General features: G+C 37.0%; 3 protein-coding genes across 5 annotated transcripts in view; 1 reads left to right on the forward strand and 2 right to left on the reverse strand.

Moving 5' to 3' along the window:
* Positions 1-19755, reverse strand: part of LOC134838950 (survival of motor neuron-related-splicing factor 30-like) — a 131112-nt gene that overhangs the window by 84255 nt on the left and 27102 nt on the right. The window lies entirely within an intron of this gene.
* The window catches only part of LOC134838946 (dnaJ homolog subfamily C member 7-like), a 175496-nt gene that overhangs the window by 82792 nt on the left and 72949 nt on the right, over positions 1-19755 (reverse strand). The window lies entirely within an intron of this gene.
* LOC134839823 (dynein light chain Tctex-type 5-like) lies at positions 145-8382 on the forward strand. Its single transcript, XM_063855446.1, has 3 exons — positions 145-217; positions 7213-7436; positions 8197-8382. Exons 1-3 carry the CDS (start codon positions 145-147, stop codon positions 8380-8382), a joined length of 483 nt encoding a protein of 160 aa, XP_063711516.1.

Below are 19755 nucleotides of genomic sequence, written 5' to 3' on the forward strand. Positions count from 1 at the left end.
GTTTCAATTTTTAATTTCAAAATGTGCCCATTGGAATTCTTTCGGGCACTAAAATTGTCATTGACCTTTGCCATCTAATTGCACAGAAGTCGTCGTTTATTTCTGCTTGGAAATATTCATTAGTTTCTTTTTGTGAGCAAAAGAATGGATGAAGACGCGGATTACGAGCAGAATGCTGTCGATGTGAGCAAAACAGTTCACCCCCTCAAAGAAGACAGTAAATATGAATCATATGGACTACTTTTATAGCATGAAACTGCACTTTAAAAAATCAAAATTACCAAACCTCAGTTTCATTTTTTTCATATACCGATAAAAACTTTGCTTAGCAAATTTTTACATTCTTAAACACTTTTTCAGCCATCAATGAGTTTATGTAGATTTTACAAGTGTTTAGTGGCTTTTCAGTATCTGAAAACATTGAGATACCTACCCAGGGGCGGATCTAGGGTTTTCTCGAGGGGGGGGGCGGATTTTCAAAAAATGTTGAAAATTTTGTCGACCTTTTTTTTAGATCGACCAAACAGATTTTCTTAGCTCTCCTAAATCACTATAAAGTCACCATTTTGACGAAACTTTCTGCGCCGCAGGCAAAATTTTGAAAATACAGGCCAAAAAAGGCATTTTCAGGCAATTTTTGAAAAGTTTTGACCAAAAAATAGCGTTTTTTTCGGCGCGATCCCCTCTTCCCCCCCCCCCCCAAAAATCAGTATATATTGGCGTCAAGGGCGCTTTAGAAAAATTTCCGTCAAAAAATATGGATATCACAAAATAGTGCAAGGGGGACCCTTTGGGTCGGCAGGGGGTCGAATTCCTGAGGAAAAAGCGTCCGCCCACCCCGCCCCTTCCCCAAGTCAGCTGGTGTACGTACCCATTGTTGTGTTCAGGGAAAATCTTGTTAATTCTAGATAGGTTGATCAAAGATGATGCCAGTTTAAGATGCAAGAAAAATTGACGCCTTGCATGCAAGATATTCAAGACCATGCAAGATCTTGGCTAGATAACCATTTTACTTGGGAGCATTGATATGATTATCGCAAGGTTATACTTGATCTTGGAATTATTAAATAACTTCGGTGTCCGCCTCAATAAACTAGGAGAATAATCACCGGAATTGGCATGGGATTCATCGGAGAAAAAAACCATCAAGCAAATCAATTTACACGAATTGAATATCAAGTAAACCTTTTTTCACAAGAGTTGAACATTTTCAATTTACTTTCTTTGAGCACAGATTTTTTACTACATTAGTGGACAAAACTAAGCGCAAACTCAGATTTTTACTGTCAAGAACCCTAATATAAGGAACATTTTGGACAATAATTACTTTGAGTTATAACAAAATTTTTCATATACTGACAGCAAAAGATCTAAACTACCCTCTCTGGAAAATTTTGTTTTTAACTTGAAGCACTTACCAGTTGTTTTCGGGTCTGAAGATGACAGTTTTCACCGTCTGTGTTAGGCTTTGCATTGTAGTGAACTCTTTCTCGAATAAGCGGAGTGAAAATGTTGTTGATGCGACGTAAAACATTCTCAGCGAGAAAATTAAAATAATCAGTAGGACAACTTTACTAAACCCAGCTGTTTCTTACATTTTCACGCGTTTTGATAAACTTAGTGCGGATGCTGAAAACTGGTAATTTCAGATCCGGAAAAACTGGTAAGAGCTTTAAAATAAAAATGGAGACTTTCAAAGAGGATAGTTCAGATCATTTGCTGTCGGTGGGTGTAAAAATTTTGTTGACATTTTAAATAAATATTGTCCAGAATTATCCTTAAAGTTAGGCACCTTGAAATTAAAAAATTAAATTTGCGCTTAAAAATGCACACACATACACACACATCCCATTGAACAATTAAAACTCGCTGAAACTAAAGTCAACAAAACGGCAAGACCTGAGGCAGCAAACCGGTGATATTTTTTAGCACATTGCGAGAAAATGGAATGCAGTTCAATTATCTATCAAGTCAATATCAATGAAAACATTGTAATATTTTGGCCATTTAACACACGTCCAGATGACACTAGAGAGAAAAAGTCAGGAGAAGCATAACTTTTTTGTTCTGACCACTTCAAATCAATTTTACTTACGTTACAGATAACTTCAAATGAATTCATTTAAACAGCTGTCTACAAAAAGTCATACAATAAAAAAAAATCGAATTTGATACGATTAAAACTCATTCGCTTTATACTCAAAAATTAGAAAAGGCCAAAAAAAAACTAGAAAATCATTTTCTGAGATAAAAAAAACTTGCTCGTTTCAAACATAGGCCCTTCTAAATGGATCCGTATGTGGTACCTGCTTTCGTTTTCTGTACGTTACTTATTAGATGAAATCTTAAAATTAAAACTTTGTTCAATTCAAAGCCTTGCTGTTGTTATGGTAAACCAAAGCAAACAAGAATACTCGTACATTGAACCGAAGCCCTGCATGTCCAGACTGCCTTTTGACTGGTCTAGAAAAGTTTTTAGTCTAAAAAAATTCACTGTCAATATCAAATAGTAGGAAATATTTTTTGAGCCGTCCAAGAAGCTTACCTGATTTCATAATGAAACAAGTTTGACCAAGGAAGAGCTCGCGCCATTTCGAAATTTTTGATAGCGCGCATAAATTAGTCCAGATTATGCCAAAACGGTGGCTTTCAAAACATCAGAGTTTCACAATTGATTGCACTATTGAAATCGTTTTGAGCCGTCCAGGAAGCTAATTGAACAACTTTGCTTACCTGATTTCATAATGGAACAAGTTTGATCAAGGAAGATTTTGCCATGCAGAAGTTTTTGATAGCGCGCAGAAAATTGTCCAGATTATAGCAAAGTTGTGGCTTTCAAAACGTCAGATTTTCACAATTGATTGTAGGTATCAAACCTTATTGAGCCATCCAGGAAGTTAATTGAACAACTTTGCTTACCTGCTTCATAAAGGAACATGTTTGATCAAGGAAGAGCTCGCCATGCATAAATTTTTGATAGCGCGCATAAATTAGTCCAAATTATGGCAAAACGGTGGCTTTCAAAACATCGGAGTTTCACAATTGATTGCACTATTCAAATCTTTTTGAGCCGTCCAGGAAGCTAATTGAACAACTTTGCCTACCTGATTTCATAATGGAACAAGTTTGATCAAGGAAGAACTCGCCATGCAGAAGTTTTTGATAGCGCGCAGAAAATTGTCCAGATTATGGCAAAGTGGTGGTTTTCAAAACTTCAGATTTTCACAATTGATTGTAGGTATCAAACCTTATTGAGCCGTCCAGGAAGATAATTGAACAACTTTGCTTACCTGCTTTCATAAAGGAACATGTTTGATCAAGGAAGAGCTCGCCATGCATAAATTTTTGATAGCGCGCATAAGTTAGTCCAGATTATGGCAAAACGGTGGCTTTCAAAACATCAGAGTTTCACAATTGATTGCACTATTCAAATCTTTTTGAGCCGTCCAGGAAGCTAATTGAACAACTTTGCTTACTTGATTTCATAATGGAACAAGTTTGATCAAGGAAGAACTTGCCATGCAGAAGTTCTTGATAGCGCGCAGAAAATTGTCCAGATTATGCCAAAGTGGTGGTTTTCAAAACGTCAGATTTTCTTAATTGATTGTAGGTATCAAACCTTATTGAGCCGTCCAGGAAGCTAATTGGACCACTTTGCTTATCTGATTTCATAATGGAAAAAGTTTGATCAAAGAAGAACTTGCCATGCAGAAGTTTTTGATAGCGCGCAGAAATTTATCCAGGTTATGGCAAAGTGGTGGTTTTCAAAACGTCAGATTTTTACAAATGATTGTAGGTATCAAATCTTATCCATCTGCGCTCAAGGATTTCATATCTTAATTCGGTCAAGAAGATGTCTGTCAAAAGCTACAATTTAACTTGAACCGTTTCAAAAAACGACCGCTTGCGCTTGAAGTTTGTCTGTTCATCTCGCTAAGTGCAGCCAAATCTTGAACAATTTTATCTCTGAAAACTGAAATAGATTAGTTGAAATTATTTTTTTGGCCTTTCCGAACAAATATTATGTCAACGGATAGAGAACGGTTATTTCAAAGACAAAGTGGTGTGGAAGCTACCGGAGAAAATTCCAGATGAGCCAGCAATGATTGTTGTTGAGAATATGGCGGAGAAACGAGAGAGAAAAGATACGGCATTCAAAAAAATTGGGTAGATTCACATTGATGAAATGAATCTGAGACTGAGGGAAGAGAATTTTTTTCAAGAATCTGTTTTTTATTAAAAACTCACTTTTTGAGCCCAAAATACAGGGACAATTGCCAGAAAAAACTTTAGGCTCTGCTAAAAACTACCTTCATATTGATCTCAATTGTTTTAAATCTAAAGTATCTTATATACTTTCTATAAGTGAGTTTGGTATAGTACTGTGAATTAAAAATGGTACTAACAAACGCAACTGAACGCAACATTTTTTTCCTTAATCTGTTCATCTGAAAGAAGGGAGTTCAGCTAAGTTGATTAATGATTTATAATGATTTGATTTTAAATTGCTTATGTTTTTAAAAACGATTCCGCTGAATGAAATTAAAATAAATTGAAAAAAAGAACAACCATTTTAATTTAATCAAGAAGTTTGCGTTAGCTTTTTCCTTATTAGACGAAAAATTATCAACTGACAGGAGAAATTTCAGTGCTTTATCATATGTTACTGGATTTGTTTTTGATGGACTTATCTGCTTCTAGAATTTGAGTGAATAAAAGTTCCAAAATTGAACAGATTGCTTTTTTAATGACTCCTCTAAGAACATTGGGAGTCCAAAAAAAATGGTTTTACTTTTACGGGCTCTCAAGTTTGTAAGCCCGTAGAAGTTTGTAAGCCATTCTTTGTTACTCTTGTTTTTGGTTTATTTGGACTGTTTAAAATTTTTAAACAGTCCAAATAAACCAAAAACAAGAGTAACCAAGAATTGAGTTTCGAAGCTTTGAAAAACTCAGCTTGCTTAAAAATTGAAAGTTGGTAGCCGTTTCCGCTGAATAGATCAAACTTCGTAGATAAATCTTGCCTTTTTTTCCAAATCAACGGTCGGCTTGAGAAAAAAATCACATCATGATGCAAATTTTGATGTTATAATTGTTATTTATGTGAGATAGAAACACATGTGAGCAATCTCGCAGACAGATTAATGACTTCGAAAGAACAAATCATTCTTCTGAAATTACATGACAATAAAACCTACACCTGCAATAGAACCATCAGAAATCAACGGGCAGCTGGTTTTTTTGAGAAAAGGTCTTAATGTCAAGTTGTGCCAAAAACTCTTAAAACTAAAATAAAATTTTATCAATTCACAGAAAAAGGAACAGAAAACTAAACTTATTTGTCAATTCTTCAGAAATTACTATAACGTTATATCATGGGCAGCCCAACAAAGTTGAATCAATGGTAAGAGGATTGCTTACTTTCTCCTTTGAAACACAAAAAGAACTGCAATTTTCTTCTAGTTCGACAACTCCTTAAGCTGCAACTGTCAAAAGATTGCCGCAAATGTTTTTTTTACAAACTTGAGAGCCCGTAAAAGTAAAACCATTTTTTTTGGACTCCCAATGTTCTTAGAGGAGTCATTAAAAAAGCAATCTGTTCAATTTTGGAAGTTTTATTCACTCAAATTCTAGAAGCAGATAAATCCATCAAAAACAAATCCAGTAACATATGATGCAGCACTGAAATTTCTCCTGTCAGTTGATAATTTTTCGTCAAATAAGGAAAAAGCTAACGCAAACTTCTTGATTAATCAAAACTGTTGATTGTAAAATTTGTAGGATCTTGCTTCAAAAGTGCTCGAAGTGCTGATTGAGAGGGAAAACTTTGTCAATTCTAAAATTATTTTCAGTGAACTGTTACGATACTGATCAAATGAATCATACTAAAAATACTAACCAAAAATAAAAATGCAGGACCCTGCAGGAATCAGTTTTACGTCCAATTTTGTAACCAATTTTACAAAACATCTCCAAAAGAACGATTGAAAATTAGGTGCAAAAAGTTGTTAAGAAACTGAAAGCATAAACTAAATTGAATGACTCTTAAGCTGTATGTTCAAGTAATTTATCAATATGGGTGCTGAAATCTGGCTGCGCCTTAAAAACAAGTCCAGAAATTCTGCAGAAACAGCAAAATCTATTGAGGAGAATAATCACCAAGAAAAAAAATCGCCGAATGAAGATCGGCGATTCCAAAAATAAAAGTTGTTCATTCTATGTCCTACAAGCAAACAAAATTGTAAAAATATTAGCAAAAGTCATACGAAAGCAATCCAAGCTTAGTTGTGAAATTTTTCGTAACATCAGATAAAATAAGTAAGCATCTACAAAGTGATACAAGGAAAAAATTGAACATAACGATTTGACCAAAATTGACCAAAAAAAAACAAAGAGTGAGTAAGACTTCTTTTGAATACAATTTACAAACTGGACTGTAACGTTTTGTTAAACTTAGAGACCTATATCTGTACAATAATAATTTCTGTGCGACTGTTTTTTTAATCAAAAAGACTATGTGAAACTTTTATGACGAGTAGTTAGCTTGTTTAATTTGTTCATAAAAATCATAATAAAAAAATTGTTGTCACCCTTCAGGGTTCAACAGAACGAAAATTAAAAAAAAATAGATTCCAAATTGCTCTCAAATGATACCTGCAAACAGGATTTTAGCCTTACTGTGACCGTTTGAATTGACCTTATCAAAATTGTAAATTTATAATAAATAAGTTCTGTAATGTGCTCGGTTCGTAAACGCATTCATTATGTTTATTACAAGATATCATCTGGAGCGTCATTTTTTTTCTTGGGTGGAAAATCGGAACAAAAATGAAAGCAATAGGCGTTTATATGTCCATCTGCAGCAGATACGCTTTTCTTTTCAGCAATCACCTTAAGTTTGTTAATAGATGATTTAACAAATGATTTTTCGATAGGATTTAAAAACAAAATAAATCAATTTTGGGCTTGAGTCCTTTTCGTATATTTACTTAATATTGTATCACATGACATCGAGCTGATTTTCTGCAGATTGGAATGCTTTGATGCTTGTCGTATTTTTTTAAAACTGTGATTACGCGTGGGAAAAAATGTGGTCCACATATCGTGTGGTCTTGTGCATAAAGCACTGAAAGCCAATACGCTATTAGAAGTACTATTTTCAAATGATAGCCTTCTCAAAAATAAGATCTCATCTGCAACTGTTAAATGATGCAGGTACTCATCAGGAGCAGCCGACGTACCAGATGCAGCCTCGTGCTGTGGAGGAGTTTCCTCGGAAGCAGATGCAGATGATGTTGCAGAGGACGGTGAGTGCGAGACTGGAGGGGGAGAGGTACGAGAGTAAGGAGAGGGGGGCTTCCATGGCCAGGGACATGGTCGAGGTCATACAGAGGAAAGTGATCGACAGTCTGCATTTCATTGTGTCTGAGGACGACGAGGTAGGTCGAGGACGCTAATATCGCCATTGCCAGGAACAAAACAAAATGTGAACAGCTATAGATTAGAACGATATCGAAGCGCTAGTAGAATTATTTCAAAACAGTCGTTCACCTCAATCATGAATCAAAAATTATCTAGTTTCTTGTTATATTTAAATTGTTTTCTAAACCCGGGTCGACTTATTTTTCGACTTTGAAAGTCGAGCAAGAGCAGTTTTTCAACTGAAATTCGGCGGTCGAGAAGCAATTTCAAATCGAGCACAAAGTCAAAACAAACTCAATTTCAGTCGAGGTAGTCGAGACATAGGTCGAGCACAGTCGAATCATACTCAATTTTGGTAAAGAAAGTCGAAACATCTGCTTAGAAAAGACTGCTCGTAAAGATCTGCTTAGAAAAGACCTCCGTCAGAAAGTTGCAAGCAGCAACGATCATTTGAGGAGCTTTGCTTTCGCAAAACTAAAAGTTTCAGAGGGAAACCTTTTAATTTTTCGAGACCTGAGCCAAGAAAAAGTAAGTTCTAACAAAAAAATTTCAGATCAACAATATTAGTCCAGATTTGTTAAGAAAATGAAAGCAAAATAGAAGAAGCAGTTTAGAGGAGCCAAAATTATCCAATTCATTATAGCTCTCATATTCCTAGGAAGAACATGAAAAAAAAACAATTTAGGAAAGCTTGATGATATTTTGTAAATGATAACTAGAAGGACAATGAGCGTGTTGAATGAATTCAGTCTTAGAGTTTGTTCAGTTTGTTTGCAGAAGCATCCAGTGGCAAACAGGTACCGACTGATATCACAAGTGCACCTGGGTGAGAATTGCAACCAGGGAGTGGCCGCCTCCACCCGCACACTCGCTGACCCCCGATGGGACATGACGGTCCATACATCCTACTCTAATGAGTCACTATTCTGTGTGGCAACCATATACGCTGTATACAAGACTTGAGTTTGAAATAGCCAGCAGAAACTGTCGCGGCAGAGCCTATTTGTTTAGCGAATATTGTACAAAACATTGGATCAAAATTGAGCTGAAATTATTGACCAAAATATGTCAATCATGTTTACAAATTCATATACCAAACGATAGGTGGTAATAATCTTAGCAATTTGTTCGTTTTAAAGAACTGATGACTCAAGAAATCATTCGAATGAACCTTGAGTAATTATAAAAGTTATTAAAGGCATTTAATTTAAACTCATACAAGATCTGGAAGACATCGAATAAAAAAACTCATTTCAAAAAAAATATCTAATTTTAAACTTATCAGCCCATAGAGAATAACTGAATCAAAAATCAGTATTAGATTTTTGTTTAAGGTCAAAGTTCATGGTCTAAACACTGGCAAAAACTAAATTTTGGTTAAAACTCATTTTACAAATTTTATAGTGAACTAAAATTGTGACTGTTGGATCTCATTCGGCTAGATGGTGATTATCACCATATTTTCACTTTCATAACGTTTTGTCATAATCAACTTTAATTGCTTCCGAGTTTGTAAATATGAAATTATACTGTTTTCAGTCAGTGTTGATAAGCTTGATGAATTAATCGCTCATGAAGATTTCATAAAATTATTAATTGAGTAAATATTTGATTTGGTATGTTTTTGTTTCAGTTCCGTTAATGGCATCTGAACTAACCTGGAAAAAAAACAACCTATTCAAATAATCCAAATTAACCGAAAATGATTTACGCCGGGGGCAGAAAATAATCGAGTTTCAAAACTTTGAAACAATCAAATGTGATTGCTTGAATAGTGAAAGTAGGAAGCAATTTCTGATAAAAATAATCAAATTTATGTTCACATTTAGCAGATAAAAATAGCCAGAAAATTCCGAACTAATGGTTGGCACTAAAAATTGAACAAGACATGTTTGAGCAAAAAAAGGAAAGAAGAACACAATATGATGCAAAAAATTTGATCTCTGAATTGATTTTTTTCAGGGACTACCAAGACATGTGAGCAATTTTGGAGACAAACTGATGGCTTGAGTAAGAATGGAAGCGTGGTTAAATGTTATTTTTTTTTAAATCAGACGTGGATAAAGAAATCTAGGCGTGCAACACAATCAACAGAAGAAGCGAGCGTTTTTTGTTTCCTGCGACGGGAGGACAAGTCTTAAATTGAAGTTAATCTGAAAGTTCAGCAGACAAAGTTTAAGTACTCTCAATTGAAACCAAAAAAGATTAAAAAAATAGCTAGTTCATTTTAAACCATCACAACAACTTTTTGATTTGTTCCTGAAGAGATGTAGGTAAATCAATTACTACCCTAAACCAGCCACAAAAGCTATGCAACTGGTGCGCGAAGATGAAAATTTCAAAAGTTAAAGGAGGCATGATTTGTCTGAAAGTAAAATAGAAGGCTTCAATATGTTTGACTTGACCCTAAAATCATCGCTGAAGGCCAATAGACATCAAAACACTCAGAAACCACAACTGACCTGTTCTTAACAACTTTAATGCCGACATTTTAGTATAACAGACATCTATCACTGATCAAAACTTTCTTCTCTTGAAAAACACTGCGTTTGAAGAGGAATTCAGAAAGCATTTCCCAGCTCTGACAGCTCATGAAAAAAGTTTTAATGATCAAAAAGGTAAGCACTTTTAGTTGGAAGTTGAACAATCTATTGAAGTTGATGCAACAAGTTTTTCTAGTTATACCCTTCAACGAGTATTCCACTGTATTTTACAAAAATTATAGAACTCGGCATAACTTTTTCCAGTTCAAGAAATCAAATGGATCATTAAGTTTGGCAAACCTGGGTTACAAAAGAAAATTGAAGAAGAAAAAACACAATCCACACAAAAAATTTTCTACAGAATTACTCTCATAATTTTTTGCATAATCAACGCTTCAAATCGTTCCTAGCTTGTAAATGTGAAATTATACCGCTATTTTGAATGCTGATAACTTGATTCGCATATTTGGTGAAAAAAAGTTCGTTTTAAAATGGACCAAAACAACCCACCCCACGATAACTGAATGTCTGTTGGTGGTACCCAGACTTTTCGACTGGGAGGTCTGATATCATAGGATGTAAAGTGCTTGTTTAACGTTTTCTGCTCAAAAAACTACGTTCAATTGAACGGATGGTCGCTTGCACACCCAACGCGACAAACTCCATATGTACTATGGACCACTAATAATCCAGGCGTTGATGGTTCTAGGCAAAGTGCAGATGCTAGAGGAAAAAACTCACTAACAAGTGACAAAAATGATGATGGGATGCTTAGGTTCGATACTTATTTCAGCTGAGCGTTGAAGCCGTCCGGTCGAAAGTATATTGCCTCCTGGCAGATGAACTGTGAGTAATCTGCAGTGCGAATAGACCTTTTATACGGGTATACCAGATTGAAGTTGTTCGAACTCAACCGGGAACGATTCAATTTGATCCAAAAGAAACAAAAGAGTTTTCGCAACTGTTAATTTGGTCGAGTCGTTTATTGGTCGTCTTCCGGCAATATCCTCAAAAAAAGGAAACGAATCGATACACGGTTTGTGACGAATCGGGTAACTTATCGACGGACTGAGGCCATTGTTAGACCGTGGTGCTATCGTTCTACAGGTGTGGGTTACTTGCTTGATAAAATACGTAGTATATCTTCCTTCATGCGAGATGCCAGCAAGGCTGCCTGCAATTCCAACTTACCAAATACAAACGCAAATTCGTTTTTTTGGGTCACATCAATCCGGGCATGAAGGAAACCAAAAGAGCAAAGCACATTTTGCGAGATATCTCCAAACATATTGAGCTCAGATTTATCGAATGAACTGCTGAATTAGCACTGGTATTGACTATTTCTACAAAGACAAAGAGGCTTGAATGTCAATACAAAAATTGTTTCCAAACCGCTTCTGGTATTGGATCAACCTAGTTATGCCCATTTTGCGCTAAAATTCTTGAGAAGCAGACAGGCCCCTAACGTGTAGTAAGCGACCAAATCAATAGGGTTTGGTTGCTTACTATTAGGGTTCGGTCGCTTACTAATAGGGTTTGGTCGCTTACCAATAGACCGACATACCAGAACAGATCCTTTCATAACGGAAGTTTCGAGCTTACAGTTGACTCCACCACCAGCAACAAGAGAGTCACTTCCCTGGTTCCACTTCAACCCTAACACATGAGAACTCAAATGTTCAGCAACACTCGCAATGGCCTTTACCTTACAATTACATCAATTCAAGATTAGATAACAACCCGGACGAAGGGAAGTGGGCCACTCAAAATCCATCCTTCCGGCAGACGAACAGCCCATGCAGTTTTTTATTCTTAACCATGAAAACCATTGAGCAAGCGTGTGGTAAAAATCCTGACCTAGTACCGTTTCGATATCCAAAAAAGTATAACGAACTGATTTTATTGTTTCCAAGAATAGATATTCTAATTGAACGGCCGGAACGTCAACCTTTTATTTTCCTCCTTCACGTAAGCGAAATGATCCTTCACGTCGCGCATTTTCATCCTTCACATTGCATTAAGGGTATAATCAATTTTATTCAAATCAGCGGATAGTGTGACCTCGACTTTTTCAGTCGAAATTATATTAGTTGAAATAAAATTACTTAGGATCAAATCAATTATTTCCCTGACAACTCAGACGGTGAACCAAACTTGCGGAAAGTCAGGAGTAATGGCTCGCGAAGTCACACAAAACAAGAGGGTAATCGGTTTTTAAATTAGATGAAACACTCATTCAATAACCAGAAGAAGACCTTCAACGTCCTGCACGGATTTGGAACAAGACGACGTCGATTTTTCAGCCGGATTTTTTTTGAGCGGTGATTCATTCAAAATTAATGGGTAACAAACTGCGGATGTTGGTGATACAGTTGCAGGAAACCACATGATGCAAGGTTCGGATTATAGAACTGAAAGAGTAAGGTAGGATGACCTGTTTGGGTATGGCCTTGAATACTGCAAAATGAGGAGAAACAATTGAACACGACGGTGAAGGAACATTTTGATTACTAGCAGAAGTGAACGGCTCAGCGTTAACTAACTGATTTTCAACTGAGAACCGGTGGTGTTGTATTTATTTTGATTTATAATCGACTCAAAATTGCCTATATTTTGGTGAGTATGAGCGCTGGCAGCAATCTGCTTAAAAGATCTAGGAAACCTGGAAGGGACTCCGTCCCCATGCATCATTCTTGAAGACAAAACACCTAATTGGGCGTCACACTCGGGAACGACATCCAGAGGGACGTTATACTGAAGCGTACTCGGAACGGCACTACTGGATTCAAACTCGGAACGTTTTCCACCCAAGTTTCTTTGTTTTTATCTGTTCTGTCTTTATGAGAGCTTACCGAGCTAGCATTCAGGTCAACATAGTCGGAGTCTTCTACCAATTCAGCTTTAGTTTTTCGGCTTCTATATACTTTTTTTCATTCTCGGCGCTGATTCAAACATCTTTCAACCTTTGCTTGATTTCTAGTAAGCGCATTGATGTTTCATTTTGTCTCGTGACATCTTTTATTCCGAATTTGCCAACAACAACTGGTGGTTTTGTTGACTAAAAGCCATTGAGACTCTTTTACTCTAACTTGATACCTTAGACCGATGTGAGCTACGAGGTTTTTTGGAAGCTTTGGAAGAACCACTTCCCCCTAACGCGATGAAACGGACCTTGCTTGTTCTTCAGATCCTATATGGTTTCGACATTTTTGAATTACCTCATTGTGTTTTTTTTGTCACCGCTTCAAGCCATTGTTCCAACTTTTTACAAACCTGACTTCTATTAATAGCTTTTTCTGCCATTTGACTTGTCTCATCAATAAAAAAAGCTTTTTGCAGGAGAACATTCATGTTTTTGACGTAATTCTCAACATATTTTTCCGTTTTTTGTTCTCTATAGCTTTTTGTATATAATAGGAACATTGATGAGCTCAATTTTCTAACTATTCCAAGAATCAAAAAGCTTCTGTACCTTTCGGCCTAAAATGCTAATCAATTAGAGGGGACGTATCTTAATATAAAACAAAAAAAGAAAAGAAATAAGGCACTGTAATACAAATAAAACAATCTATACGACCACTACAAGATCAAGCCTTTCAGCTAAAGACCTATCTATTTCGACCATATGCTCCTGCAAACTGACTAAGATGAGAGTACGTTGGTTATAGAGCTCGCTTTGCTTCTTGTTCAGTTTCTTTTGCAATTTAATCCTAGCAACAAATATTTTGAGGTTTTCGCCGAATCTGCAAACAACCTGGAAAGTTTTGTTCTTTTATTAATTGGGCAGGTGTAATGCCAAGTACTGTTTTTGCAACCGCCTCTCCTTAGCTATAGGTTTTGAAAACAATTGATTGACTATACTGATGGCTAGGATATCTAAATTTTTTTAATTTCTCAATGTTTTCCTCAGTTCCGGTGCGTTGACAATACACAATGGCAATAATATTACCTCGATGGCCTTTTAAGATGCTACAAGTTTTTCGTCAGACAAAGAGATGATGTTACTGTTGCGATGCTTACTAACTGAGTTATTTATGACGTCGTGCCAAGTGACGATATTCGAGTGATAGTATAAGAATGACTCAAAGTAGTGCTGTACACTCTTACGGGAATTAACGGCGTTTGTGTTAAAAATTGGACCAGGTAAGTATGTATCAACAGCAGCATATGTTTTCACTATTTTCGGTGATCGAACTTTCTGTGCTATATAATATGCACAGCAACGGGCTACACTTCTTGAGATTATGATACGGCACCGGAAAACGGAGTTGAGTGTGGTTTCCTTTCTAGAAAGCAAACAAACACCCTATGCCATTTTTATGCTTTCATGAGTGTCGTATTATTTTCTGGTTGAATGAGAAGCTTTGAGATATTATTTGCGTCGCCTGACTTTTGTTTGTTTCCATTCTAAAAATTTTAATGTTCCATTTATAGTGGTTTTTTTCTTATAGCAACAGGTGTAGAAAATAATCATGAAACACGAGGCGCATTTTGTAAAAATCGACAGTGCATGCTATTCTCCCTACCCCCGTGAATTTTGGTTCGTCAAAGGCGGTTTGTTTTTTATGAAAATATCCAACTTCAACTCGTATACCCAGTACTCGACGCTCACAACAGTAAATTTGTATGGCAAAGGCGAACCTGAGCTCAGAAACTGGACAAATAAAACAATCTATACGACCACTACAAGATCAAGCCTTTCAGCTAAAGACCTATCTATTTCGACCATATGCTCCTGCAAACTGACTAAGATGAGAGTACGTTGGTTATAGAGCTCGCTTTGCTTCTTGTTCAGTTTCTTTTGCAATTTAATCCTAGCAACAAATATTTTGAGGTTTTCGCCGAATCTGCAAACAACCTGGAAAGTTTTGTTCTTTTATTAATCGGGCAGGTGTAATGCCAAGTACTGTTTTTGCAACCGCCTCTCCTTAGCTATAGGTTTTGAAAACAATTGATTGACTATACTGATGGCTAGGATATCTAAATTTTTTTAATTTCTCAATGTTTTCCTCAGTTCCGGTGCGTTGACAATACACAATGGCAATAATATTACCTCGATGGCGTTTTAAGATGCTACAAGTTTTTCGTCAGACAAAAAGATGATGTTACTGTTGCGATGCTTACTAACTGAGTTATTTATGACGTCGTGCCAAGTGACGATGTTCGAGTGATAGTATAAGAAGGACTCAAAGTAGTGCTGTACACTCTTACGGGAATTAACGGCGTTTGTGTTAAAAATTGGACCAGGTAAGTATGTATCAACAGCAGCATATGTTTTCACTATTTTCGGTGATCGAACTTTCTGTGCTATAGAATATGCACAGCAACGGGCTACACTTCTTGAGATTATGATACGGCACCGGAAAACGGAGTTGAGTGTGGTTTCCTTTCTAGAAAGCAAACAAATACCCTATACCATTTTTATGCTTTCACGAGTGTCGTATTATTTTCTGGTTGAATGAGAAGCTTTGAGATATTATTTGCGTCGCCTGACTTTTGTTTGTTTCCATTCTAAAAATTTTAATGTTCCATTTATAGTGGTTGTTTTCTTATAGCAACAGGTGTAGAAAATAATCATGAAACACGAGGCGCATTTTGTAAAAATCGACAGTGCATGCTATTCTCCCTACCCCCGTGAATTTTGGTTCGTCAAAGGCGGTTTGTTTTTTATGAAAGTATCCAACTTCAACTCGTATACCCAGTACTCGACGCTCACAACAATAAATTTGTATGGCAAAGGCGAACCTGAGCTCAGAAACTGGACAAATAAAACAATCTATACGACCACTACAAGATCAAGCCTTTCAGCTAAAGACCTATCTATTTCGACCATATGCTCCTGCAAACTGACTAAGATGAGAGTACGTTGGTTATAGAGCTCGCTTTGCTTCTTGTTCAGTTTCTTTTGCAATTTAATCCTAGCAACAAATATTTTGAGGTTTTCGCCGAATCTGCAAACAACCTGGAAAGTTTTGTTCTTTTATTAATCGGGCAGGTGTAATGCCAAGTACTGTTTTTGCAACCGCCTCTCCTTAGCTATAGGTTTTGAAAACAATTGATTGACTATACTGATGGCTAGGATATCTAAATTTTTTTAATTTCTCAATGTTTTCCTCAGTTCCGGTGCGTTGACAATACACAATGGCAATAATATTACATCGATGGCCTTTTAAGATGCTACAAGTTTTTCGTCAGACAAAGAGATGATGTTACTGTTGCGATGCTTACTAACTGAGTTATTTATGCAACACTGTTTTTCCTACTAAGGCGATGCGGCAATAATCGGGCTATTTTATTGTGATAAAAATCAAAAAAAATGACTGCGTACCGAAAAGTCAAATTGAGGTCTGCGAAAACAAATGGAAGATTCCCCTGTCAGAGGAAGTTTTGCGCCTTGGTTCGAATCCATCAGGAATTCGGTTTTTTTGTTTCGGATCAGTTATGCGGTGAAAGAAATGCTGTGATAATAGAAGATACCTACTTCAATCTATTTAAAGATATAGATTTTGATGAGCTCAAGCGAGCTGCGACTGCTGCAAAACCAGGCGAAAAATTTGAAGACGAAATTTTCAATAGGGGAAAAAAGTAAGAGGTTTAGCTCCCAGGTAGAAATCACATCACAATTCATCTTTCTGAAGGCAGAAATAACTTAATATCAACGCGAAAAATTACCAGAAAATTGCAAACCTGTTTTAATAATTCTTCTCACATCGAAATTATGCCTAAAATGATTGACATTCAATTCAATAAGAGGAATATAGGATTCAAAAAGGCAGTAAAGGGTTACATTTGAAGTGAATTTATTTCAAAATTCTTGTAGCAATTTTTTTTCAGTTTTTCACGGCAATCTAAAAACTTCAAAAAATGTGATCAAACTTTATGGGTCAGAGTTGTTATCCATACGGATATTGTAGTAAAACATCCCTTTATAAACAATGTACAATTAGGTGCTAAAACTACCAGTTGGTAATGTTTACATATTATAAACCTAACTGATTACATAATACATATAGAAGTCTGCGTATTAAATAAGTATCTATCTATACCTAACAACATATGTATTAGTTATTATGAAACGCTGTATCTCAAATGCTTCGAGGTCAGCGTCGACCAGACTTAACTTTCCAAACTGAATTTAAGTTGCTCTCTATCTCTTCATATTCCAATTCTTAGTTAGCGAATAAGCATAGACTTTGAACATCGAGATTATACCGTTTATACCTCACCTAACGGCTGAGGGTATAACATGGCGCAGCCAGCACTCACCAAGAATCCATTGGGGATTACGCCGTTTTGGCAGAAAGCGTCCGCGGAACCACCAATAGAGTGGGACAAATGGAACCAGCAGCTGTTTCTTGGCATTATCGCCAAAGATGGGATGAATTTGAACAAACTCCTACGCAACCCTCCAGCTGTTCGGAAACCCCAAGAACCAGGCTATGAACTCAATATAGATGGGGAAACAGACAAACAAATACGCGATCGAAACCTACGTAACCAAGAAAAACGTGTAGCATGGGAGAACCAATGTCAACATTTGGATAACCTCGGTCCCACCGTTGACGGCATACCATGGGAGGAAGCCGATATCAAATGCCGAAGTTACATATATTTGTGTTTGGGGACGGAGGGCCAAAGACGACTCACACAATATTACCCAAATCTTAAAATTCAGGATACATCCACCAGAGAGTTTTGGACATTCCTAACACAACTGTTTGTTAAAGAACGCAACGTAACATTCGACCGGTACGAAGCTTTTACACGCAAACAGGGGAAAACGGAATCCCTGGAAGAATTCCACTGCGGACTTACGGAACTTGTGGTAAAAGGAAACTTCAAATGCACAGCATGCAACGATGCAGGCCTGGAGTCCGAAATAGTCAGAGATCTATTTACGGCAAACATGTCAAACGACGAAGTTCAAAAAGACCTTCTCGCCGAAACAAAAACACCCGCACAAGCATTGGACTACGCAATAAAACGTGAAAAAGGTCTCGAGAACCAAATTTACATAAGAAAACAAGGAACTTCAAATAGTCATACCGGACTACCGCATATAAAATCCGAACCAGTAAACTTCGTCCAAAAGCGGGGTGGATATAAATCTCAACAGCGTGGTGGACGCGGCAGAGGAGGACAAACGCAAAGGAACTATTCAGAAAAGGCCGGACAGAGAAAAGATTGTTTCAAATGCGGAAATGCATTTTCAGCAACACATTTAGCCCAATGTCCGGCGCGTGACAAAATTTGCAACAAGTGCACCAAGAGGGGCCATTTCGCAAGACTGTGTAAATCTAGCGAAGTAAACGCAATCCAAGAGGATAATCAACAACAACAAGACCATCAAAGCACAGATATGACAGCCTACGTCAATTATCTCCAAGCGGGTGACGTTATCCCGGGGTGGGAACTAATCCATCCGGACGATACATCCACAAACTGGATAAATTTTGAACCAAGACGGGCAGAACAATTACTTGACACAGATCTTAAAGGACACCTTATACGGGTGCGCTCGGGGAAAAATAACATCGTTTTTATTGCCGACACAGGATCACCAACATCGTTTGTAAACGAGAAAACAGCCAACCTACTGGCTACGACAATCACGTCGGCAGTAAGAACAACAATGAGGGATGACGATGAAGCTAACAAAATGGTATGCTACAATGGCTACAAAATCCCATCCCTTGGAAGGCTGACTGCCCCAATCGAATCAGGAGGTTGGACTATTCAAACAGCGTCTTTTATTGTGGTGGACGACAGACGCGCGAACATCTTGGGGCGCAACCTTCTCCCGCTGATTGGCATCCAGCTACATCAGGAACAAAACCCAGCTGGTAAGTCAGTACAACAAGTTAACAGTGTCGAAAATTCAGACACACAAATTGCAACGTGGGTCCGAACCACGTACCCGGGACTGTGTACACGAATCGGACGTTCGAGAAACCATATGGTTCATACACAATTTTTATCTGAATTCAAGGCATTACAACAACGGGGGCGCCGAATACCCATTCATATACAAGAAAAGGTGGAACATGAAATTAGATCATTAATTGACCAAGGCCATATCACTCGCCTTGAAAAATGCAATGACAATCAATTCATAAGCCCTATTGTGATCACTGTAAAAAAAGATGGATCCATCAAATTAGCCATGGACTCTAAACAAATTAATAAATCGATCCATAAAAATAAGTATCAGATGCCAAATATTGACGTTCTGTTAGACAATATCGCACAATCGGCACAGGAAGGTACGAATAAACCCGGTACGACGTATTTCTCGACAATAGATCTACGGTATGCCTACAGTCAACTGCCATTGGATGAAACAACGCGTACGCAGTGTAATTTCAGCATAATTGGGGAAAAGGCCACGGGAATATATCAGTTCCAAACTGGCTTTTACGGGCTAACAGATATGCCCGCAGCATTTCAGAAAGCCATCGATCTAACCCTCAACAATGAGAAAGACACTTTCGCATTTCTGGATGATATTTTAATAATATCACATGGCACAAAGGAGCAACATATTGGAAAATTGACCAACGTTTTGAACAAATTAAATACGGAAAACATGGCTATTTCAATCGATAAGTGTAAATTCGGTTGTAGAGAAGTGGAATGGTTGGGATTTATCATAAATGAATACGGCATCACGCCTATGCATAAGAAAACGGATGCGATAATAAATCTACCTTATCCAAAAACATTCAAGCAATTGAAAAGTTTCATGGGCTCGGTTCATCACTTAAACAAGTTCATTCCAAATTTAGCTCAACTATGCAACCCGCTAAGACCACTATTGTCTACAACCAACAAATTTAATTTCCATTGGAACGAG

The sequence above is a fragment of the Symsagittifera roscoffensis genome, chromosome 2 (assembly GCF_963678635.1).
Source record: "Symsagittifera roscoffensis chromosome 2, txSymRosc1.1, whole genome shotgun sequence".
Classification (NCBI taxonomy): domain Eukaryota; kingdom Metazoa; phylum Xenacoelomorpha; order Acoela; family Convolutidae; genus Symsagittifera; species Symsagittifera roscoffensis.